General features: G+C 41.1%; 1 protein-coding gene across 5 annotated transcripts in view; it reads right to left on the reverse strand.

The window, feature by feature from the left end:
* LOC127419505 (calmodulin-binding transcription activator 1-like) overlaps nucleotides 1-26,862 on the reverse strand; it is a 647,690-nt gene that overhangs the window by 379,807 nt on the left and 241,021 nt on the right. For all 5 annotated transcript variants that reach the window (XM_051660945.1, XM_051660946.1, XM_051660944.1 and 2 more), the window contains one exon: nucleotides 619-686. In XM_051660945.1, coding sequence (XP_051516905.1) covers nucleotides 619-686 — 68 coding nt within the window. The remainder of the gene's footprint in view (nucleotides 1-618; nucleotides 687-26,862) is intronic.

Raw genomic sequence — 26,862 nt, forward strand, 5'->3', positions numbered from 1 at the left:
ACAGATATTCTACTTAAAAATACTTAAATCCTATGCTTGTGGAGTCTGGGTACATGTAGATTCATGAGAGCTGCTTCAAAACCTGGGGTGAGCTATCAGCTAGAAACCAAAATAAAAGATTGGTTCAAATGCACACACAAACACATACATACACACACCTGTTCACAGACATGACACGCTCACTTTTCCCTCTTCAACGTCAGTCAACACCTCAACCTTCCATCTCTTTCTGAGCAGCTAGACAGTTCTCAGCTCACACCTTCATTTATTAGAGGACGTTAAATTTGCTGTTAGATATGAACACATTACCATCGAACTCATTGAGGAGATGAGAGCAGAGAATTGAGCTAAGAGTTCTGCTAATAGGCTATTTAGAGTTATTAGTCCACATTAATAATCCATTACCTGCCAGGCTATGTCCTAAAAGAAGTAAACCTTCTGAAACTGCCATCAATGTCCACCGATATCAAACACCCAACTTTTAAGATGGCAGGGATTCTCAAGTGAGTCATTAGGGGAATCTCCCGCTAATGGCTTCATTTGGGCATCATGATGATAAACTCTAGAGTTCTGGGTAAAATAGATTTCTAATAGCAAGGGATAGATTAACTCTCTTACCTTGTTTTAGGGGATGTCGTCAACCATTCTTCATGCTTTTCAAATGTTATCAGGTATGCTGCAATTTCCTGCCAGACAGAGGAGACACAAGTAAAAAGCCAGTGTTACTGTTACAGAATATCAACATTTTTATTTCTTAACATATGCATACATAAACCACAACTTGTGGATTGTAAAGTGCCATTACAAAAATGAACATTCATTAAGACAAAATAAGCCTTATGAAATTGTGCAAAGTGTAGGAATTACAAACAGTGCCATAACCACCTAAAACACTGAAGGGGAGGTGACCCCTTCAATATTCAGATTAGTGGTGGACCAATATGAGGTTTTCAATAGATGATCCTTAAAGGAATTTTCCAGGTTAAATACAAGTTAAGCTAAATCGACAGCATTTGTGGCATAATGTTGATTACAAAATAATAATAATAATAATAATAATAATAATAATAATAATAATAATAATATAATTTCAACTTGTCCCTCCTTTTCTTAAAAAACAAAAGGAAAAAATCAAGGTTAGAATGAGGCACTTACAATGGAAGTAAATTGGGGCCAATTTTTGGAGGGTTTAGAGGCAGAAATGTGAAGCTTATAATTTTATGAAAAGCACATACATTGTTCAGTTAAAAATCATGTATTATTTGAGCTGTAAAGTTGTTTAAATTGTTGTTTTTTTGGGGGGTGGGGGGGCATTTTGGGGTTTTAGGGTTTACATCGAAACATCATTACGGCAACAAAGTTGTAAAACTGGACACAAATTTACACAGAAAAGGTTAGTATCTGATTTAATCAAACTAAGATCTTGTTGACACATATGGTGTTTAAGTCCTGTGGATATACTTTTAAAACAGTAAGCATTTAATGTTTACAGATTGGCCCCTTTCAATTAAGTTTTAAGTGCCTCATTGTAACACAGATTTTTGCTTTTTTATAGAAAAGTAGGGACAAGTTGGAACTAACATTATGCCACAAATGCTGTCAATTGAGCTTCACTTGTTTTGAACCAAACATTCCTTGAAACTATTACAATTGGTCCACCAGCTAAAATTCTGAATATACCTGCTGAAAAACCCCCCACCTTAAACCAGCCAAAGCCGGTTTTCTGGTCTTAGCTGTTTTAAACTGGTCTTAGCAATTTTAACCTGGTTTACCTACCTGAACAGCTGAAAAGTGCCCGAAATCCCTCTAAAACCAGATAACACCAGCAAAGACCAGCTAAGACCAACAAACAAGTTTTTTTTTTTTTTCTTTTTTTTTTTTTTTTTGGAGGCCTACATTCTTGATCACAGTAATGAGTCCAAAAGTACACTATTAAAAATGCCTAAGCCCACACAGTGCGCTTGAAACTTTCAGTCGCTATAGAGTCAAGTGGATTTCTTAGTGTTTGAAACTCACATTACTCAATATGAATGCCCAAATTCACCCTTCCTTTCTGAATACCTAAATTACATGAATATGAACACCTCCATTCCTCCATTTCACTTTGCTGTATATTGTGTTGGAGTGGGTGTTTGCCACTGCTGTATCAAAAGAGAAATAATTTCTTGGGACATGCAACAAGCATGACAGTAGATGATGCAATTTCTGTTACCAATGTTAACCCAGTCATCACTGTCACCCAACAAAAGAGACAAGTGGATGAGTGAAATGTATCCTATCATTCCTTCACAAAGCATATCATGGGAAATTAAAGCAGACCAGCTGCTGACAACCAACCTCATGATTACATGTGACAGTCAGCCATTCATTTCTCACTGAGGGTATTTTATCATTTGTTCATACAAATGACAGCAGGAAATGCAAAGGGACACAAATGACAATATGAAACAAGAATCAGATTATTCTCTGGTCTTAATATGCTGTTCGATGTAAATTAAGATGAAATCGAATGGATAGTATATTATATATATATAATAGAAAAAAATGAACATGATTTGCATAACTACAAATGTAAAGACTATTGTTATTGTAAAGACTCAATTCAATGTTGCTGTTGCTGACAAATCAAATGGACATCAAAAGCATTTATTCTGAAGTGATGAGTAATTGTTTATTAAACTATGTCTAAACTTCACTGTGTTCTATTTGCTTTCTGGTGGTTTTATTTAATGCTACATGTGAATTGTAAACAATAAGAGCAGTAACGCATATTATAAAAAGTAAATTTGTTGTCATTTTTACTTTGTCAACACATTTTCAATTTCAATAGATCATTCAATCCCCTTAAATACTTGTGTATCTTTATAAAAAATAAAAAATAAAACCCTGTTAATCAATAAGCTTGCTTTCTAGAACATTAGGCAAAGTTGATCAAGTGATCTAAATCAATCACATTACAATCAATTTCAGTATTCTCCGTACATTTCAAGTTGAAAAGATTTTATTTACTAATCAATTTTAACACAGTCCATTAATAATTCCCTAAATTCTACTCAATTTCCAACAACAGATGCCTTATTCAGATGCAGTAGCCCTTGGGAGGTATAGTACATGTACATATTTAGAGAAAGCAACTCTGCTTAACTCTTTCTAGAACTCTGTGGTTTAATCCTATCACACTTGGCAGTAAAGCATTCCCTGATGATACCAGGGTGCCAAGACTGGCAGTGCCCACACAGGTAGGACCAGTGCTGGTGCGATGGCCTGCAGGTGCTGTCTGAGAGATAGTGCTGTTCTAATGAACGTTCTACTCTCCTGTTATCAGACTCAGAGGGAAAGAGAGAAGGACGAGAGAAAGAGGCTGTGGAATATGACCATGGAGAATAGAGTGCAACAGTCTGGTTCTGGAAGTAAAAATCTCATAAAATTTTTCTATAGACAAAATGATTTTCAACTATAACTTATAAACATTTCAAGACAGACCTACCTTGAGCTCCGAGGTTGTTCATTGATGGTATATGCTTCTGTTAAAGCCACCAGTCTGCATTATTTTAAATACTACATTGTTTAAATAGTGTGTTTGATAGCAGAATTCCTAGTAAACAACTACATTACCCATGGTACATCAGAGAACGGTTCATCAGAGAACCGCAGCCAACGAAGCACGAGAAATTCACCTCAGAGTGACCGCCCACTCCCACGATGTACTGTGAGTGACGAAATCGAGTCTGTCTCCCTTTACCCTTAAACTACTTATCTAATTGTACATATCAGAATATTTTGCAATAAACGTAAAATATATTGTTCTTATAGTCAACAACCTAAAATCAATAGTTTAATATATTCCCATCGTTTTTATGCAATTATATCATTTGCAATGCTTCATGGGATTGTAGTTTTCACCCTCGTGAAAGACGGTAAGAAAACAGCCTTGTACCTTTGTCTTTTTGTCTTATTTTGAAATAATTTATTACATTAAAGCAAAGTTTGTGATGTTGTGATTCACCTCGGAGCTGGTTGGTTTGGTTCATGGCTTAGAACTCTTTTATGGAGGATTTAATTAAAAGCCTTTGCGAAAAATGAATGTGAATAATACTTCCGGAACCCAGACACTGAATAAGTGGGCGGGGCACTGTTGTGCTCTAATGATGAGTTGGAGAACCTCCCCATTTTTTGGAGTAAATACAGATAAGTTTTATATATATGGAGATTATAACCTCCGCTGCTCTACAATCGGAGAGAGTGTACGGTCAACTAGCGTGTTACGACAGTAAGTCACGGTTTGCAGATACCATATAAATGAGTGGGAAGAGCCGTAAAGTGACACCTACCTGTCGCAAAATCGTCTGTGAAAACATAAAATTATCATAATAAACTCCACACATAGTTCATTTCAAAAGCATTATTTAGTGTAAAACAAGTTGAAGATTAGTGGCAGTCAATTCATTAAGTGATGAGCTGTTTCCTCACAAAAGCAGTTTATTCAGCACCCTGAGGCATCTCCACAATAGACATCCATTCCAAAATAATGGCCTCCTGTCTCGTCGCCAGTGTATTGCCAAAGAATGTCTATGGGAGTGCCACATTATGCTATTTTAGGCTAAGATTGTAGGCTTCCCTATTAGAAGGGTTTTGGTTAATATATATTGATTTCATACAACAGTTAGCTGCAGTCCTCAGTTTGACTGGACAAGTGGAGGTCCAGATGTGGACGTTTTACTTTTTCATCACTTCAGCACAAATAGCATGCTGCACAAGCAGTCTCAGAGACATGGGTTCTGGTCCCATGGAAACCAGAAACTAATCCTGCTCATATAATAAAAAATTAGCATGAATCTGAGGTTGCATTTTCCCTCAAAGATTAACTGTTTATTCCACTAAAGGTTAGGTTTAGGGTTGGAGTTTGGGTTAGAATGCATGGGTAATAAAATATGCATTTCTGTTGACTGTTTTACATAATTTACAACTAAAACAACTCACTTTACAACTTGCTTTTGGCGTCACTCTGCGGACATTTGCCCAGAAACTGGAGCTTACACATGTGCATATGTTCAACAACAATTTCATCTTCGGCCAGTGGGGGCAGTGATTCGTATTTTGGTGAGCACAGATACATTTCAGCTGAAGAACTTTCAACGTACTGTTGCCAGATTCACAGTAGAGATCAGTCTGGTTAGAAAGAATGTAAGCCTATCAACATTCACTTTCAATGCAACTTTCTTCCATACAATGAAAGTGAATGGTGACTAAAACTAACATTACTAACAAACTAACATTTGTTTCATGAAAGATAGAAAGTCATACAGGTTTAGAACAAGATGAGGTTGAGTAAATGATGACAGAATTTTCATTTTTGGGTGAACAACCCTTTTAACTGAATAAGCTGCAAGCAGGATCTCCGCAATGATGAGACCAAGTATTGCAAAAACTACCAAAGTAAACAAAGTATTTAATTTGTTTCTCTAATTAAAAGACCACTATGCCTAACTAAACACTCAGATACAACATTTAATGCATGTGGTTAAGAAAATAAACTTCAGTCCATGTTCTCACATCCTTTTGGAGCATGGTGCTAATGGGCTGCGGTGATTGGGAGTCCTATTTTTTTTACAAGGAAAAAAGATAGCTGGGAGCAAAGCTTCTTCAATGACCTTGAAGCCCATTTGAGATTCTTCTTCTTCACCACTTTCCCATTAAAAGTCAACATGCCGACCTCAGTGCTGGGGGGATGAGCGCAAGAGGCCTGATCCAGTAAATAAAAGGCAAGCGCAGGCATCCCGCACCCATCCCACCCACACCCCAAACAGATGTCGAGGATTATTCCAATCCTCCAATCAACCATAAAGGTGCAATAACCTTACAGCAAAAAACAAACAAAAACAGATGAAGAGCCATTAAACAGCTGTGAGATACAAAGTTTGCTTGGTGTTATAATGAGTGGCTAGCTCGCTTTCAGGTTGATTGGGCACAGTTGTGCAACTGTTCATTGATGGTACACCAAAGTCTGGCCAGCAGCTGTCAACCATCTCCGAGATCCATCTATTGACCTTATGGCGAGCCCTTCAGTGCTGCTCTCGGCCACTCAGGAGATACTTTGGATAGTTCACCCAAAAATGACAATTCTGGCATCAATTACTAATGTTGTTCCAAATTAAATTCTTTCTTACATGGAACACAATGTGAGACCTCAGTCACTATTCACTTTCATTGTATGGAAAAAAAGATGCAATGACTGGTGACTGAGGCTGTCAGTCCCAAGCAATATGCATAAACATTAATTTTGTGTTCCATGGCCTAAAATTATAAGGGTTTAGAAAATCAAGAGGGTGAGTGAATGGTGACAATTTTCATTTTTGGGTGAACTATCCCTTTTAATTTTCTTTTTTCTATTTCTTTCACTCACTGCTCTGTGCAATTGACACAGAGGAGTTGGCCGATGGTACTAATGATACATTCAACTATTAAGCAAGAAACATTTCATTAGAGAAGCCCTTCGGAGACATGCAGCACATTCAGGTTTGCATAATTTGTAAGTCAAAGGAAGCAAATCATCTTTTTAAAACCAATAATCTTTTTAAAAACAAGAACAATGTGCCACTGAGCACCCTATACACATGCCTCTTATCTCTGAGCTGTATTCCAGCAATAGTACAAAGAAGAATAGGACCTTGACATTGGAGAGTCTGCAAAATCCATGTATCAGGAGCTTACATCAGAAAAGCTGATTACTGAGAACCACATCTCCTTGCACCTGTTTAAAATGCTTTTAATATGCTAAATGGTGTCACCTCTACAAGGAGACGTACCTCACATCAAACATAGCCCCTTTTTCCTTGCAATTCCCTGCTTCTGTCTCCATCCGAGGGCAGCGTGTCATCCCCCAAACGTGTAAATGGGCATCTCGGCTAGGTACACCCCCGATTAAATTGTTATTAAATTCCTTCCTGATAGGATTCCGGACAACAAATGCCTCACTTTTCCCTCAAACCTGGCTCCTGCCGCCCACCATAAGATTGGCCGAGGAGTGGGGAGGAGGAATCTCGTCCCCGTAGTCCACTGGAACCAATCCCGTGTGGGCGTGTTTGTGCCACAGCTGGGCACACAGGGGTGGGGGTCCACCGCTGGAGCGCCATACCTGCCAAAATGGGACGGTGGATGGTGGTCGTGACGACCGCTGTGCGCACCAGACATGTGACACAGGAAATGAGGAAACCATTCTTTTGTCAGGCTTTTGGGTGCCGCAGCCTCCTGGGCGTGCGCCGACAAAAGATTCTCCTCCCGGCCCTCCACCGGGGGATGGAGTGATCTGTCAACCAGCTCCAGAGAAGCGGGTCTCCTCGCTCCTGGGTCGCCTGTCTTGGGGGCGCTTCGAAGCCTTCCTCGGGTTCTTAGCAGCCGGCCGCGAGACGGTTGGCATCTGCTTCCTGCGGAGGGCTCCACACGGGAGCCGGGACACGAGGCAGGTTGCGGTGGAGCCGGTGTTTTTGCTGCAGGAGGACACCCTTGGCGATGAGCAGACAGGGTGTGGGGTCTTGAGCCGCGCCGGGGCAGGATATGATGTAAGGCCTCCGTCTGCTTCTTCACCGCTGAGAACTGCTGGGCAAAGTCCTCGACAGTGTCACCAAACAGGCCAACCTGGGAAATGGGGGGATCAAGGAACCGTGCCTTGTCCGCCTCTCCCATCTCGACCAAGTTGAGCCAAAGGTGACGCTCCTGGACCACCAGGGTGAGAGCGAGGTTGGTCGCCGAGCGCTGTTCCTGCATCAATCCCAGGTCAGAACTACCCTCGTGCAGTTCTTTTAGTGCCTTGCCTTGGTGTACTTGCAGGAGAGCCATGGCGTGCAGAGCGGAGGCGGCTTGTCCAGCGGCACCGCAGGCCACAGTCATCAGGGACGATGTAAACCTACAGGCCCTGGATGGGAGCTTCGGGTGCCCATGCCAGGTGGTGGCGCTCTGTGGACACAAGTGCACCACGAGCGCCTTATCACCTGGGGGATCAACGAATACCCCCTGTCCGCTCCCCCATCGAGGGTAGTGAGAGCAGGGGAGCTGAAAGACCGGGACCGTGCAGTAAAAGGTGCCTCCCACAATCTTGTCAGCTCCTCATGCACTTCCGGAAAGAAAGGGACCGGGACGGGGCGTAGCCGTGGGCGGCGCCCTGAGCCTAGGAACTAACCGTTGAGCCGCGAGGGTTCAGGGGAGAGTTCCACTCTAGCCCAATACTCGCGGCTGCCCGAGAAAGCATGTCCGTCATTTCCGCGTCGGCCTGAGACTGGGTGACCATTCCCGAAGGAGAAAGCCCAGCCGAAGCCTCTGCGTCAGACTGGACGAGCCTGCTCTCCGATGCTGCACTCAATAACTCATCATCTTCCCGAGCTCCGAACGAGAAGTTGAACTCGCCCTGAGACGAGCCGGCAGTCTCGTCTGTGAGCCCGATCGGAGCAAGTGAGCGTGCTGGGGAATGGGAGGTCCGTGGGGGGATACCCGGCGGAGGTGGTCCCATTGATGTCCCCAAATCGCCCCCAGTGCTAACCGACGTGGCCTCGAACCCGTAGGTAGAAGGACCGGTGCCACTTACGAAAGCAAGCCACGACCACATCGCTACCATGGTCATGTTCTCGCAATGAGGACATAACTCATCCACGAACGATGTCTCCACGTGGGCAGTGCCCAGACACGTAAGAAAGCGATCGTGGCCGTCAGAAGCGGAGAGATAACGACTGCAACCAGGAATAACACACAAACGGAAAGACATCTTTAAAAAGACGTTCCGTGTGTGCCGCTCTTTTTGTGAATGAAAATATACTCTTTTAGAATATACTCTCTTATTTTCACTCTGTCGAAGTGCCCAGGGGCGTTCTCTGCACTCCACGGGTGCAGAGGGGGAGAATCCGCTGAAATGTGCTGTAAATCCAGCAGTTTTGAGGTGCGTCTTTGGAGGGAATTGAATTCAGTGCACTGAATAAAACTGCTCGACTCCGAAGAGAAAATCTGAATGAGTGGTTGCATACCATCTCCTTTTATACGAGTATGTCCAGGGGAGTGGCATGCAAATTCCACTCGCCAATTCTCATTGGCCTTTTTTCAAAAAAGCAGAGGTGTTTGGAGCTCCCAAGAGTGACCCCTAGTGTCACTACATCAACACAACGTCGAGTGAGTGACAGATAGGGAACTGACACAATAACAGCATAATGCATAGGAAAACAATTTTTTCACAGTCCTTTGCCTGCTTTTTAAATCACGAGAAGACAGAAGTTGTTCTGATAAATATAATTCCCATCACATTTCTCTGTGCATGAGACTCTGGTCGTACTGGCAGACATTTGATGATGTGTTTGTTCCAGTGGATGTAAACGTGTCCCCTGGATGACCCGTGGCTTGTCTGTTTGTTGTCTCTATCTTTTGCTTTGACGTTTAATTGATGTGAGTAAGGAGAGGCATCGAGAGCATCAAAATTCGCAGTAAGAAGTGACAGGACTTATCACTTGAAACAACTATAGGTGTTCCATTAAAAGCAGAGATAGGCATCTCTCTGGCATTATCCCAGCACCCATCAGACACTTGTCTCTAAACACAATCCATAACACATCTTGCCATTCCCATGAGCCATCAAGCATTTGATCCGGCAAAGTCTAAAAAGCTCATAGACATTCTCACAGGAAACAAACTTCTCTATTTGAATGCTAATACCCTATTAAGTCTAATATGGCACTTTGGGAAAGTTTCATTTAAAGTCCCAATATCTCTTTTGGAGCTTGAAACACATAAGTGACTTTCATTTGAATTATCAAATGAATTCAACATTCACAGCATGAGTTTGCATGGGTAGCACATAAGACAACCTTTTTCTTTCAACCCACACTGTTTTTCACTCGCACTCCCAGACTTCAGTCTACTTCTACAAAAAGAGTCCTCAACTAAATCTCACTCATTCTGGCACTCTCTACTCTGCTCTAAAGGCACCAATAAGTCCTAGATATGATGGAATAAGTAAATGGGTTACAGAAGGCCTTAAGAGCATAAGAAAAATGATCTTGGAAATCAGATGCGAGCACATGGGATTTTTGTTTACTTTATATGGAAGAACTGTACTGTATAAATAAATGATGCCACTAACATTCCTATTAGTCAGAATAGTGAATAAGGTGAAAGCATGTATGCAGTGGTCCCAAAAGTATTTGAACACTTTGACACCCCTAAGTCACACTTAAAAATGTATGTTTTTGATAGCATACACAGGTAACAAAATATCAAACCAAGTGGCATCTGCAAACAAATGATGTTAGACCTTTTCTCAGAACTAACTTCACTTTCCTAGCCATTTATTTTTCAATTACATTTAACCAACTGGTCCAAAGGTGATTTGTAGTTTATGTATGAAGTCAGTTACCCCAAGTGTTCTAGCAGAGTAACCACAGGTGTTGTTCAGCACATACACTATGTAAATGCTCCACTAGCGTCAGACTATCAGAAAGTGTCCAAATACTTTTTGTCTTCATTTTAAACAGTAAATCTTTTGTTTACTCATTTAAAACCTTACAAACTTCCTTTTGTGACTTATTTTTTTCTTTAAACATGTGTTTGTACTGTCTACAATACATGCCACTTGGTTTGATATTTGTTAAGTGTCCAAATACTTTTTGGGACCACTATGTGTTACAATTGTCAAACTTTTGGTGGTGTTGCATGGTATTACATAGTATACAGTATGATTTTGACCTTGTTCTACACTTGAGAGCATGAAATCTGTGCAGGAGGGGCAGATGGATATAAGAGGGGAGTGGTGGGGTGGGATGAGCATCTCAGCTGATTCTATTCCCCACGATACCTTGTTCTCACTGGAAAGTGAGGTCATCTGATATTTCCTGCAGGGAAACCCGTGAAACTGACCTGGCCAGGGCAGGGTGCAAATGGATTTAAGGGAAACCGGGGGAGCGGATTGAACTACCCAGGCATCCCTTAGGGCGAATTGAAATGCAATTAGACAGAGGAGAGACTGATACGCGGGGAGGGACAGTTTAGGAGGAAATGGGGAGATAAGAGGATAAAAGAACAGAGAGTGGGAGAGGTGTGAGGGTATAACAGAGATGAGTGAGAGTCAGCAGAGGATGAGAAAAGGTCAAGGACTTCAGAATAAGCTGTGGAGCTCTGCATCTCTCACACAGCTCATTAAAAACAAGCACATCTTGGTAAGGCAGTTTACACACTTTAGGAGACTTCCATTAAAACAGATGAAGTGGATATAGTTGATCCTGATCTGTTATCAGATGGCAAAAATAAATGAATAAATAAATAAACAAATCCAACATAACATAAAAACTAATTTCTAGTTAAAGGCTGATATATAGACCAGACTGATTAATTGGCCAATCTTTGTCCATTATAAGATTCTAACTTTTAATGGCCAATAAATTAGCCCAACTGATCAACCATTGAGTTCCACCAGTGTGAGTTACACAATCTAACAACAGCATTGTCAACTGATAGTGTATGTTTTCTATTTCACACATTTTTTTGTGAATTTTGAGTCAATATTGTGAAAAATGAGTGTTCATTTACATTCAACCATTTTGTGAACATTATGTTACTAGTATTAGTATCACACATGGTGGGAATTTACATGACTTTCAGAAGAAAAAAAAAGGCATAAATATCATGTGATGCATGAAAATAATCTATTGGACACTGTTCCATTTTTTGGAGAAAACAATTTTTATTTTTTTATTTTTTTTACAAGACTTTACTTTCTAGAATTTCACAGTGTCAAAAGTGCCCAGGGTTAAAGAAACACCCATATATAGACAATATTGGTCAACTACTACTCATTTCACATCTAAAGTTTTAGAAGGTCATTACAGTTATGAGAGTATAATATCTCATTAGATAAGACATTCAGTGCTCTTTAAATAAAAGGGTTTTCAAATGTACAAGAAATATAATTATTAGAGATGAGACATTCGCAAGCAATCATTATTCCTGCAAATGCCTTTGAAAATGAAAAGACGATGGGAGAGCGTTTTCCAAAATATTCAGAAGCAATTTAAGTTAAACCAAAAAGTGCAGAGGCCTGGAGACAGCAACAGAGGGGAAGAAGAGGAGAAAGTAGAGAGAGAGAGAACAAACAACAAAAGCACTCTGAATCCTGTCAGCTGCACTTGGCATCTGCTGGCGTGGTGTGGTGCTGTTCTACAAGTCCCTGAGCAGGGTTTAAAAGCTTTGCTTTCCAGTCAACCACCTATTAATCCCTGCATGCAGCCTCCTCATGTGGCCCAAATGAGGAGAAGGAATGGCACTCGCAGCCGCCTTGCCATTATAGCCCCTCTGTGCATGCCCTGCCACGGCTCTTCAATACTCATGATTCTCAGTGCCATGCCCCCTTCCAAGAGCTTTTGGCCACCAACCTGCCGACACAACAGAAAGCAGTGGGACGTGGCGTACCCTGCAAACAGGACGCATAGAACCCTGTCAGCACACTTGGAATCCATCTGCTCTGGGACCTGGCTGGATGGAATCCATTTAGTGCACAGAGGCATCCCTCTCTGCTCATTTGAAACTCTCTTCAGGCCCTTTGCCCTTTCCCATAATGCGCTTTTAAAGGGTGTGTGCAAATCATATCTCTTTCCCAGCACTGGTCAGACAGACAGCCGAATGTCCTACATTATATGTACAGTTGTGCCGAGATCAATTCCGAATTGATCCAGAATAGCTTAGATGTTTTCCAGCAGGTGGTTAATGTTTGGCTTGGCATGCTGATTCACCTGCGGATCACCTCCTGGGGTCCCAGACATTTTGAGGGCTCTCGAAACAAATTATCCCCATCTCACAGCACTGAATCCTCCCCATCTAGAGCTGAGTGAATGGCTCTGCTCCAGCCTTTCTGTCTGGACCTTCTGTTTTCACAGTCCAGCCTCTGTGAGTGGAGGAGGAGAGGATGTGTAGGGGGAGGCTATGCTTGGTGTTGTGGAGTTTGGCACTTAGTGAGATTGTTTTGCTGCTAGTGCCAGGTCCCACTGCATGGGATGGAAATGAAACTGCTCTTTGAGAGGATGTCATCATTTAGGGCTAAAAAAACTGCTGGAGATGGTCAACGTCACCTCCCTTACTGTCTCCACTCCGACTCTGACAGCTTAGCCTTGGTTATACATGCCAAGGTCTATGTGTGCATGTGAATATGTGGGTGAAGTGACAATAACTGGTGGACAGCAAAGACCAAAGCAAAAACAAAGAAACAAACAAAAAATATATATAAAAAAAAAAATCAGAGACTACAGTTTGTGCACTGCAAAAAAAAAAAAAAAAAAAAAAAAAAAAAAAAAACACATTATTAATCCAGATTTGATCTTTTTTTCCAGTAAAAATATCTAGATAAATTTACTTGAGAAGCTAAATAAAGCTCCTACATAGTAGGTGGCAAAATGATTATTGGCTTCACTACACAAAGAAAACAGTGGAAAAAAATGGAAATAAGTATAGTGCTGTCAAAAATCCGTTAAGAAAACACAAAAGGAACTATGACTGGAATCAAACGTTATTACTCTGGCATTATACGCTGTGGGGTATGCATGATAAATCCTTGCAATTCAAATGTTCATGTGGAAGAAATGAAGAAAATGGAGAAGTTAAGCATGCCCTCTGTCACTTGCTTTCAGTACCAAAGCTCAGGCACACAATCTTTTCCTTATCCAGATTTTTATGGATGTGGAGGAGGATTGAGCAGCTCTTCGTCTGGGACACAATAGGATCCTCTATTCCTCCATGTGGCGATGAGGAGGCTCATTTGTAAATGTCGGCCATTTGCTCTCACTCTTGCTGGCTCCATGGGGAGCAGCTAGGTTCACTTCCCAGAGTCCTGTGGCGCTCTCCTCCAATATGCCCTCTTGTGTCCATGCTTAGAGCCTTCTTCATCATCCATACAGCGGGAAACCTCTCCTCTCCAGCCTCCTACCAACCATCATCCGCCTCACCAAGGAGACCAGGGCTAGACGGCTCTTCTGCCATCACTGAATTACTCAGTGAAGAGCATGCATCTTGCCGTGGACAGCTTTTATTTTTTTCTTTATGAAATGTAAACTTTGTGGCCTTAAGTCTGTTATTTAGCTGTGAAGTCATCTATATACTAGTGTACTCCAAAAGTTGACAAAATGTACCTTTAGCAGATATATCCATTCCGGAAAAATGAATCAAAGATATTGATCATGATCCTCCACTACAAAGTTTTTCATCCTATCAAATGCACTCTAAAATGAGAATGGTCCTCCCTCACTTGCTGTTTCAATAGGAAATACATCAACACAGGGAAAATGTCCTGGTTACTTGCATAACCTCCGTTCCCTGATGGAGGGAATGAGACGTTGTGTCGATGTAGTGACACTATGGGTCACTCTTGGGAGCCCGAAACACCTCTGGTCTTTGATAAATGGCCAATGAAAATTGGCGAGTGGTATTTGTATACCACTCCCCTGGACATACGGGTATAAAAGGAGCTGGTATGCAACCACTCATTCAGGTTTTGTGCTAAGGAGCTGAGACAAGGTCCCGGCCAATTCAGCGGGTAGTTCAGTGTTGTGGCAGGAATGCTGGGAACGGAGGTTACGCAAGTAACCAGGATGTTCCCTATCGTTCACTCACTCGACGTTGTGTCGATGTAGTGACACTAGGGGTCCCTATATGAAACGCCGCAACTGGCTGAACTGTGTTAAGTGAACTGGCGGTGTGTGACAGGCAGACCACTGTGTGCCTCATAGCCAGCGCACCAGGCCGACACGTAACCTCCCCCAATGCTGTTATGAGTGTCGAACGGCCCTTCGGGGACAAGTCGACTGCCCAAAAGATTGAGACAGGCTATCTTATCCTCTTTTTGTTTTTTCTCCCCCCCCCAAAAAAAGGAAATTATCGACTGGGGCCACCAGGTCTACGTCGGGGGTGTGTCCCTCCCAAGGGGAAGACACCGCGGAGACCAAACCCCGCCCAGAAAGAGGGGGGGTATTTTGAGTGGAAATACGTCACATGGTCTTGCCGAACTTTGTCGGAAGTATGTCATGTGGAGAAGTCCCATGGTAGGTCCTACCCTATGGGGGAGGAGTTTCTGCAGACATGGTGACTGGGGCAGAGGGGCCTCTGCCCAAGGAAGATGCAGTTTACCAACAGGGAAACAAAATAGCGGAAGATATACGTCGCATGGGGTTACCTATGGGGAACCACCACATGTGGAGCACCTACCTCAGTACAGGGCTTAGTCAGCACATGTACTGAGCCGGCAGCGAGTTTCTCTGCGAACTCGTCTGCCACAGGGCTCGGAGGAAATCATCCAGGAAACACAGTTTGTGAACACTACTGGGAGTCAACAGCACACGTCTTCAGCTCAGGGGAGGTGAAAGGTGCTATGCGCAAGTGATACATCCGGCCAGCTGTCCCGGACTTACCTGCTTGTGTGTGCCACTACACGGGACGAAACCAGTTCCACCCGGAGATTGCAAAACCTCGCAAAGGTGTTGGGTGTTGCCCAGCCCGCTGCTCTGCAAATGTCTGTTAGAGAGGCACCACTGGTCAAGGCCCAGGAGGCCGCTACACCCCTGGAAGAATGGGCTCGTAGCCCAGCCGGGGTCGGAACGTCCTGGGCGTGATTTGCCATTGTTATGGCGTCAATGAGCCAGTGGGTGATCCCCGTTCGGCTCCGAAGAGAAAATCTGAATGAGTGGTTGTATACCAGCTCATTTTATACCCGTATGTCTGGGGGAGTGGTATGCAAATATGTGTGATATGAGTGGTATGGGGGGGTCATGGATGGAGTGGGAATTAGAGTAAAAGTGAGTCTAATGCAGTGTCACAGAGTCTCATTGACGAGATATGGCGTTCATGAAGTGTGAGAAACTAGGGCGAGAGACATAGACACTTTGAAGCCCCAGCACACCTGATCATTCACTCGACTGATTCGGCTCTAACAGAAAGCCCTATTTAACTAGATTTATGAACTGCAGAGTGCAGACTTGGACTTAGATAATATTTTGAAAGCTTTTGATGACTTGAAACTCAAATCTGCTGCAAAATAACGAATATTCCAACAACAGATTTGTCATTTAAAACCTTAATAAAAAAAGGTTTGCAATCAGCCAAGCCAAGTCCCACAGAATCAGCAAAAAAATAAATAAAAAAATGCCATCTGCTATTTCCCATATACAGTTGAAGTCGTCCTGGATACTTTCGTAACCTCCATTCCCTGATGGAGGGAACAAGACGTTGTGTCGATGTAGTGACACTAGGGGTCACACTTGGGAGCCCTAAACACCTCTGCTTTTTGAAAAAAGGCCAATAGAATTTGGTGAGTGGAATTTGCATGCCACTCCCCCGGACATATGGATATAAAAGGAGCTGGCATGCAATCACTCATTCAAGTTTTGTGCTGAGGAGCCGAGACATGGTCCCGGCCATTTCAGTGGGTAGTTCAGTGCTGTGGCAAAAGGGACACAACATCTCATTCCCTCCATCAGGGAACGGAGGTTACGAAAGTTGTGTCTATGTAGTGACACTAGGGGTCCCTATACAAAACGCCACAACTAGCTGAACTCAAGATGGCGCCAAGTATGGCTGCTGCGTTGCGAGCTCCGACACAACATGGCAGTGTTTTGTTTTTGTTCACAATTCTTATGTTTTTTTGTCTTGGATGTTGTCTGCCTTATTGTCTATGACAGACAAACACTTTTGGACAATGGTTCAGCAATTTCACACCGTAAACCGGACTTCAAATTCCTCAATGCCGACCCGCTGTTTACAAACACACAAGCGGAGCCCTTTGTCTGGGCAGTCCAGACGCGGAAACGCAGGAGGAAAAGGGGAAACAGAGCCAGCGTTCTCATCAGAGTAAGATGCCACGCAAATCGACCCACGCTACCCAGTATTCTACTGGCAAATGTTCAGTCTCTGGATAACAAGCTCTGCGAGCTGAAAGCGCGGATCTCTTTCCAACGAGAGACGAGGGACTGCTGCATTATCTGCCTAACAGAAACTTGGATGTCTGCGGAGATTCCAGACTCAGCCATTGAACCCGCGGGGTTCTCCATGCACCGAGCGGACTGAGCGAAAGACCTCTCAGGTAAAAGCAGAGGTGGTGGTGTATGTTTTATGACCAACAAATCCTGGTGTGATCAGAGGAACATACATTCTATCAAGACTTTCTGCTCTCCTGATCTGGAATTTCTCATGCTTCTGTGTCGACCATTCTGGCTACCGAGGGAATTCACAGCGGTCATTATCACAGCTGTGTACATTCCACCACAAGCCAACACAGACCAGGCAATCAAGGAACTGTATGGGAGTATAAGTGAGCAGGAAACCACGCACCCTGAGGTCATTTTTAGAATATGTTAGAGTATTTAGAATATGTTACTGACCTTGAGTAATCTAACGAAATACGTTACAAATTACATTTTACAGCATGTACTCTGTAATCTGTAGTGGAATACATTCCAGTGTTCCAACAAAAATAAATGCCAGAGGGGTTTAAAGTTAAGAAATTGTGATTGAAATTGTATTATTGTATAATATATATATATATATATATATATATATATATATATATATATATATATATATATATATATATACCCAGAGGAACCTCTGCCCAAGGAAGATGCAGTTTACCGACAGGGAAACGATTTAGCGGAACATATATCACATGGGGTCACCTATTGGGAACCAGCACATGTGGAGCACCTACCCCAGTACAGGGCTTAGTTAGCACGTGTACTGGGCCGGCAGCGAGTTTCTCTGCAAACTCGTCTGCCACAGGGCTAAGGAGGAAAGTCATCCAGGGATCTTGTGAACATGACTGGGAGTCAAAAGTGCACGTCTTCACCTCAAGGGAGGGGAAAGGCGCTATGCACAAGCAGTACACCCTGCCAGCTGTCCCGGAACTTACCTGCTCGTACCTGACAACACACGGGACGAAACCGGCTCAACCCGGAGATTATAGAACCTCGCAAAGGTGTTGGGTGCTGCCCAGCCTGCTGCTCTGCAGATGTCTGCCAAAGAGGCGCCACTGGTCAGGGCCCAGGAGGCCGCTACACTCCTAGTAGTGTGGGCTCTTAACCCCATGGAGGGAGGCATGTCCTGAGTGTGATATGCCATCATGATGGCGTCAACGACCCAGTGGGTGATCCTCTGTTTGGAGACAATGCTTCCTTTCCACTGTCCACCAAAGCAGAGAAAGAGCTGCTCGGAGCCTCTAAAGCTCTGCGTGTGATCCAAATAGATGCGTAAAGCACGCACCGGACACAACAACGCCAAAGCTGGGTCTGCCTCCTCCTGGGGCAGCACTTGCAGGTTCACCACCTGATCCCTAAAAGGGGTCGTGGGAACCTTGGGCACATAGCCCGGTCGGGGTCTCAGGATCATGTGAGAGTAACCCGGACCGAACTCCAGGCACGATTCACTGACAGAGATCGCCTGCAGGTCCCAGAACAGCAGCAAAGAACCTTGTGAAGATGTTGGAGGAAACAGGTAGACAAGTATCTATATCCATAGTAAAACGAGTCCTATAACGACTTAACCTGACATGTACAATGGACACGTACAATAAGTAAATATACAGTTTGCATGTGCAGCGTGCTTCAGTGATTGACCGCTGCTCTGTTGTTGACACACACACATACAGGGTTGGGGAGTAACGGAATACATGTAACGGGAATATGTATTTAAAATACAGAATATAAGTAACTGTATTCCACTACAGTTACAATTTAAATCATTGGTAATTAGAATACAGTTACATTCAAAAAGTATTTTGATTACTGAAGAGATTACTTTGCATTTTATTGTCATTCATTTCATTTAATATTTAGTCCTTTCAGATGGAAAACATTTATACATGTAAATAATGTGATCTAAAATGCGTTTGAACAGCGGTGAAACACTTTCTTATAATAATAATTATAATTAAAGTAATTGCATTTATTTATCACACATTATACATATACAGTGAAATTCTTTTTTTTTTCCACATATCCCAGCTAAGCTGGGGTCAGAGCACAGGGTCAGCCATGATCCATGCCCCTGGAGCAGAGAGGGTCAAGGGCCTTGCTCAAGGGCCCATCAGTGGTATCTTGGCAGTGCTGGGGCTTGAACCCCCAACCTTCTGATCAGTAACCCAGAGCCTTAACTGCTGAGCCACCACTGCCCCTGCAACATTCTTATGATGTGTTACATTCATACGAACAGACAAAGAAGTAAGTTTGAAGTAAGTTTGGAGCAGAAGAAATAGAAATAAACCTTGTGTAAACTGTCAGCTTTACACTAAGCTAAAATGCTATTTCTAGCCATTTTACATGTACGTGTTACCAGGCACGATCATATTTTTTATCAAGAAAATTCACATTGGATCATAATTTCTTTTTTTTTCTAGTAAGACCTTTGATATTAGGGCCAAAATCATATTCTTGATAATAATTTTTGTATTGTTTTCCTGTAAAAATACCTAAAAATCCTTAAAACAAGATCAATTAGATTGATCTTGTTTTAGAAACAACACTGCATAAGATATTTAGGTTTTTCAGAGAATGGATTTTTAACATGTGTATTTTATCTTACTGTACTGGAAGAGTTTTTATTGTCAAAACAAGTGAAAAAGTCTACCAGTGCTGAAGAAGTAATCCAAAGTATTTAGAATATGTTACTGACCTTGAGTAATCTAACGAAATACGTTACAAATTACATTTTACAGCATGTACTCTGTAATCTGTAGTGGAATACATTCCAGTGTTCCAACAAAAATAAATGCCAGAGGGGTTTAAAGTTAAGAAATTGTGATTGAAATTGTATTATTGTATAGTATAATATATATATATATATATATATATATATATATATATATATATATATATATATATATATATATATATTGTTATTATTATTATTATTATTATTATTATTATTATTATTATGATTTATTAACAATAATAATATATCACAATTACAATCATGTTTAAAGTGACTTAGTAATGTGAAATCCTATCACAACTAAAGTGAACACAAAAGAGATCCAATTCTGCATTCTAGGTTCACATAAAATGTGAAGAAAAAAAAAGTTCCAAAGAAACTGGCTTCATGTTCACTGAGGATTTTCACTAGAATTACTGTTAATTTTGCTGCTGCATTATCCAGAAGAGTAGTTAACAAGCCAACAAACAACATGAAAGATGAGCTCACACCCATTATTGCACTGATTTGCACACAACAGGGGAAAACACAGAAGAAAATAATGACAAGGCTGATGTTTTAATTTCATTTCATTTTTTTTTTTTCTCGATGCCTTTCTCTACTCTTGCGCGCTCTCAATTTCATTGGCTTTTGCTTTATTGCCAGTCATTGCCGGTCACTCTCTTGTCAGGACAGTGCTCACACCTGATGATAAAGGTTTGAATCCATCGTTGCTTTTGCGACAGGGTCCTGCGATCTTCTACTCGCAGAGCAAACAGATGGAACAATGCATACAAGACGCTTGATACATTTCTGATGCAACAACTGCGTTATTTAAACTGCTTTACTATCACCTGTGCAGGTGAGGAGAGAAGAAGCTGACAGCTGCACTCTCATAGAAGCAGATATATCTCTCATCCTGGACCAGCAACTTCCAGTTGTAGTTAAAAATTAAATGAATAGTATGGCATAGATTAATTTAAAATAATAATTAAATACTATTAAATGATTTACAATGCTTAATATATATATATATATATATATATATATATATATATATATATATATATATATATAAAATCAGTTGAAGTAATAGTATTCAGTGTGTTTTGATGGAGAACCAATATTTTTTTATAAGGTTCTAAAGAAAGAAACTGAAAAATTGAGATACTCGTTTAAACTATAGAACCATTTATTTAATCTTGTGGATGTTCCATGTTTTGTTCACAGCTCATACTGAATGTAAAAGCCCAGTTTATGTAATGTGACTCGTTCTGATTTTTTTTTTTTTTAACAGCTGTTAAATAAAAAGCTGAAAGGGAAAAAATAGAGAGTAAAATGCATCGTGATGCATCGAGAATCATTTTATAATCAAATTGTTACCCTTTGAATCGTATCGAATCGTGAGGCTAGTGAAGATTCACACCTCTAGTGTTCATCCACTGAACATTGGGACACTTATGGCTGTGTCTCGTTTGGAAGGCTGCGTCCTCCGCATTTGTCATCCGCATTCATCATCAAGGCTGTCTCGTTTCAGAAAAGCGAGTAGGACACTTCGAATGCAACCTTCGAATGTGACCCTCTTTCACAGGAATTCGGAGGATGCATGAGGTGTATCCTTCGTGGGCACTCACAACCCACAATTCTTTACTTCAACGGAAATGTCTAAAAATCATGACGTCAATTTGCCCATAAATATGATGTTCAAACACAAGTAACGTTAATTCCCAAGTTGAAGTACCTCAGTAGATGGGTGCAGAGTATATAATATGTATAATTATGTTAATATAGAATTCAAATAAAGTATTAGACTAAAAGTACACCTGTAAAATCTAGTTTCTTTTCTCTTTACATCATTATAACTCTCCTAAAATGTACCTCATACATTCCCTTCCAGAGGGACTTCGTTCCCTTCTCACTCAAGGCGCTCGCACTTGTTAAAGAGCGGCGTGCTGTCATAACAACCATGTTACGTTCCGTTTTCGTTTGTCCTACAAAGGCCGTCTCGTTTAAACGAGGCTTGTTTAAAGGAGGACACTCGGTATACTGCAGCCTTCAAAGGACGCGTCCTACCTAGCATGCAGCCTTCCAAACGAGAGACAGCCTTAGACTCAATCACCTGTGTCACGTTAACAAGCTCGCGCATTGAAGCGCAGCTGTTTTTAATCAACACCTTTGCTGTACAAACAACACTATCTTTCATTTTCATTGAAAATATTCAAACATACAGTGTTATTATGAAAGATAAAAGACATTAAATAAAGAAATAAAATAATATAAAGGGGTGTATTTTAAACATTCTTTTAACAAAATTAAAAGATTATTTTTTATAATTATTTTTTTTTTTAAAGATTGTTTCCGTTTCATGGTAATTATGAATGAAAGACATTACAAACAACATCTCTTTTAAAGAGAAAATAAAGATTTGACATCATATTTTTACACTTATGTTTGTCTTCAAACGACTTGAGAGACTTCAGAAGACACAATGTCGTTTCTGGTAAAGGAACATAGTGAGCAATGATGCTCCCTGTTTGTTACAAAATCTTTTTTGAGATAGTTTTAGAATGAGGGGGGTTGGCTAATTCAACGGCTCAGTCATTTGAAAGCTTCAGAACACTAAAATCGCTTACAGCACCTTTAAAGTGCTACCTCCAGAGGCAGCACACTAGGTTTTGGAAAAGACCCTTGGAATTTGTTCAATTATTTCAAACAAAGTCTAATTTAAAATAATAATTTTCAGTTTTTGGCCCAGTGTGTACAGAATAGTCTGTTTCAGTTTCGACCAAGATTTGTCGGTGTAGATTTGCATTTAGAAATAAAGAAGCCTATTTTTAGGACCATTATGAGTTCTTTTCAACATTATTTTCATGACAGTTAAGCACATTTTACCACCCACATACCCACCCCCCAAAGTCTCATTACTGCAATGCAAAAAAAAAAAAAAGTGGTCATATTGATATTCTCATTACCACATGATATATTATGATATATTATTTAAATGAAGTATGCATCATAGTAGTAGTACCTTGGTATAGCCTTTATTTTTTTGCTAATTTTAGTGTAACAGCATTTGTTTGTTTTTTTGTTGTTTTTTTTTTTTTGTTTTGTTTTTTTACTATTACAGTAAAAAAATAAAAAATAAAAATATATTTTTTTTTACAGTAATGAAAATCATCATTGGAAACAATGGCAAATATAAAAGTAAAATGTCAATGCCTGTATATAAAATGCATTATTACGGATCAAGAATAATTTATTATGGATTCAAAGGCCTGCAGTATAAGTTCATGTCTTGACCTGACTGAAACCCTGTAACTTCAGTTGCAACTCAAGTCGTCATTATCACTATCATCAAGTGTCAAAGGTTAAAGCCTGAGACTTGACTCGGACTTGTAAAAAAAGGCTGCTAGGCTGTGTCTCTATTTTGTGTGGTTTGCCAATGTCTGTTTATTTCAGAACCCAGAATCAATTAATGCTGGAATTATCCAGTGAATTCCACTATTCAGCACAGAAAATGACTGGAGCACCCTTGCGTGAAACCAATTTCGAACTTTCAATTCGTAGCATCCCAACAACCATCTACTGGGCTTTGGGCTCACTACAAAAAGATGCTTCACTTTGACTGTCCTGCCAGTGCTGGTCATCCGTGCAGCTTAGCACGTGGTTTGTGTACTTCTCCACACTATAAGGAAAGGAGAATGAGAAAGCAACAATGCGAACATGAGGAAACTAAAGTTTCTAGTGTTCAAACTAAATTTAATACATGAAGTAAGGGAAAAGAAGTGTCTCTCTCTAAAACTGTATTGATGGGAAGAACATGTTAGGAAGTTCATAGGTACAGGGAAAATAGTTAATTCAGCTCAGAAAAATTGTGCTCAACAGGTCAGAGCAATGCTCTTAAAGGCATTGTTCACCCAAAAATAAAGATTCTGTCATCATTTGCTCACTCATGTTGTTTCAATTCTTTATGATTTTTCCCCCTGTGGCAGTAGATATGGGCCAGAATATTAGGAACTGACAGCCCTTAGTCACCACTCACTTTCACTGCATGGAAAAAAAAAAAAAAAGATGTTAAAAGAGTTAACATCTCCTTTTGAGTTCTACATAAGAATGTCATATGGGTTTGGAATGACATGATGCTCAGAAAATGAAGAAATAACTTTTATTTTTGGAAGAAATACACAGTTAAGAATAAGCTAAAATATTATACATTTTTCCTGAGATGAAATATGAAATGAAGAGCCAGGGAAAACAAAGTTAGATTCTGTATCTTTCGATGATTCATTGAAGATATTAAGTGTGTGCATTTTGTGTGCACTGGATGCAGTCAGCCCTCCTTTAAGAAACAGCAAAGAAAAGACGCACACAGTAAAACTAAACAAACCCTGGAAATCACCAAAGGAGCCACCAGGCAGGGTACACTCTCAGATAAAATTAACCGGGCCACCTAAAGTGAGCTTTAATAGAGCACTGAACTGAGTCCTACTCATCACTCAGTTTCCTTTTTCTCTTTTAATGCTCCTCCTGCCTGTGCTGCCTGGTTTGATTTGTCTTTGAGAGGGAAGGCAGGGTGTAATTGAAATGTCTTTGTGCTATCTGTCCAGTGCATCGGCCAGACTGCCATTGTTTGGCTATCACAGTGCCAGACAAGCACCCCGCTGCCTCTGCCCTCTGCCACCTCTTTTTGCTGAGATCACAATACAGAGACTGTGAAGGTCACACGAAGATTGAGTCAAATCCAGCAAAATCTTTCCTTAACAGTACTTACATTTTGAATAACATCAATATAGGGCTACAGCCTGCCAGAGCAAAATAATGTCTTCTCACTTCAGATCAGAGGGATACTGCTTAATTTCTAATAGTATTCATTGAAATTGAAATTAATAGTAATAGTCAAAGGTTGGACACATCTGACTTAATGTAGGTTTCTCATGATGATTAATGTATGTTTCTTATCACCTTAAAGACTTTCTGCAGTTCGATACTGCAGATATTGTTGACTTATGTGACAAAATGCTGTCGATTTGAATAAAAGTGCCTGCTAAATGACTAAATGTAATAGTAGATGACATGCGGAGCTTCTTTTATAATAATGGGAGCAAGCTATAGTCACTTTTGTGAATTTCCTTGCAAAAGCCAAATTTTTATTAAATATTATTTTTACTTTTTAAGTACAAGATAGTTGTGATTTGTTTAACTGTTTGAAATTTGTGTCATTTCATAGTTGTGGTGACTTAACTATAACTCTATAAGGATAAACAATAAATACTGAGTGGGTGTGTCCAAACTTTGAGATGGCATTTTTAAAATAAATAAATTGTTCAGAATCCAACATTATTACATGAGAAAATGATATGTTGCTACCAAATTTTCAGTCCCCTGATATCAACCTCATTCTGACCCGTTCCTTACAAGTGCTATCTCCTATCAGACATTTTGTTGTCACAATGTTATCACCTTTTCCTGTGACGTTACTGGAAGCCAGAAAGTAATCGCGTGCACCTAATTAATCATGAGCGTGATTTCAAAGTTGCATTTGAAGTTGCTATGCTGAAGCATTTAGGAGCATTTTATGTTGTTGTTGTTTTTTTTGCCAAATTACAGACATGCTCAATATAGATAGTTGTTAAGAAGCAAGATGACAAGGACAAGGCCTTTCTAATGAACGCCCCTGTGTCACAATCCGGACTGTTCGGCAATGCAGTCCAGTCTGTGGTGGGGAAATTTGGTGCTGTGAAACAGCAGACTGAGAGAGAAAAGCCTGCTGCAGCTCTGGTGCGTTCAAATTTTAAACCCCCTCAGAAGGATTAGGGTCCTCGTTCATTCCTGCCATCACGGGCACATGTTGGCCCGGCCCTTTGTAAATGGCAGGCAGGACACCAGAAGCGTGCCTGACAGACATGCAGTGAAACAAAGGGCGAGCCCCCATTCAGTGAATGAAAACGGACCATACAATCATATCCGTGTCATTCCTGTTTGCCCTTCGGACAGTATCGGGTTGAGTTCGCCATTGTACACACCTCGAACACCCAACAGCCAGAATATGGTTCTGTTTCCCCCTGCAGTTTGTGCTAGGGAGCGAACATTAAAAAAACGCATCACGAATTCAGCCTCTCTCTCCATGACCAAAGGTCTCGAGACATGCATAATGGAATTCGATGTTCATCAAGCACGAGTCTACACAACACACACGGTGAACATAAGCACCACACATTGTCCCCCCCATAAAGAATGCTGGGGCCATTGAGGCAAACCAGTTTTCTCAAATAAACATTCCCCACAATGTTCATATGCTTTTCCCCATTCAAATTACCAGGGAAAAGGTGTATTCTCTCAGCGTCCCTGCTGTAGACAAATTTCAGGGTGCTCATCATTTATGCCTAAATACAATAAAGGCAAAAACATTATCAAATTCCCTTCAACCAGCCTCAGTATTGGAGGAGAGAAGTCTTCCCTTCGCTGTGCCACTGGTTCTGGGGCAGTCAACAAAAGTAAGCCAAGCATGCCATCTAGTGGTTACAGGTCTTGCTGCAAGCAATAGCCATGCATTAATCCCTCTGTCTGCCCGTCTGTTGGCTTGGCAGCAGCTAAAGGGCATTTTGAATTGGGTACTTCGAACGATAAAGCATGGTTATGTAATTAAATTTAGGCGGGCTCTGCCGGTATTCAATGGGGTTGGTCCGAAAGAAGTTTCTGTCCAGGGAGCCCCGTTTTTGATTCAGGAAATTCACTCTCTCTTAGAAAAAGGAATTCTCAGAGAGAATGCAGCTTTTACAGCCGTTATTTTCTGGTCCTGAAAAAAGACAGTGACTTGCGTCCCATTCTGGATTTGAGACCTTTGAATTTCACTCTAATGAAATGTCAATTCAGAATGCTGACGCAGAAACAAATAATGTCACAATTACAGTCAGGGGGCTAGTTTGTGACAATAGATTTGAAGAACGCTTATTTAAATATTCAGATTGCGCCGAAGCACAGGCGCTTTCTCAGATTCGCTTTTTGAGGCAAAGCGTATAAATTTTGCATCCTTCTGTTCAAACTTGCACTGGACCACACACTTTCACAAAATGCATGGATGTGGCTTTGACACACTTGAGGCTTCAAGGAATCCACGTTTTGAATTATCTCGACAATTGGTTGGTGTTAGCCCACTCAGAGACTTTGGCTGCC

This window comes from Myxocyprinus asiaticus, chromosome 28, assembly GCF_019703515.2.
Source record: "Myxocyprinus asiaticus isolate MX2 ecotype Aquarium Trade chromosome 28, UBuf_Myxa_2, whole genome shotgun sequence".
Classification (NCBI taxonomy): Eukaryota; Metazoa; Chordata; class Actinopteri; order Cypriniformes; family Catostomidae; genus Myxocyprinus; species Myxocyprinus asiaticus.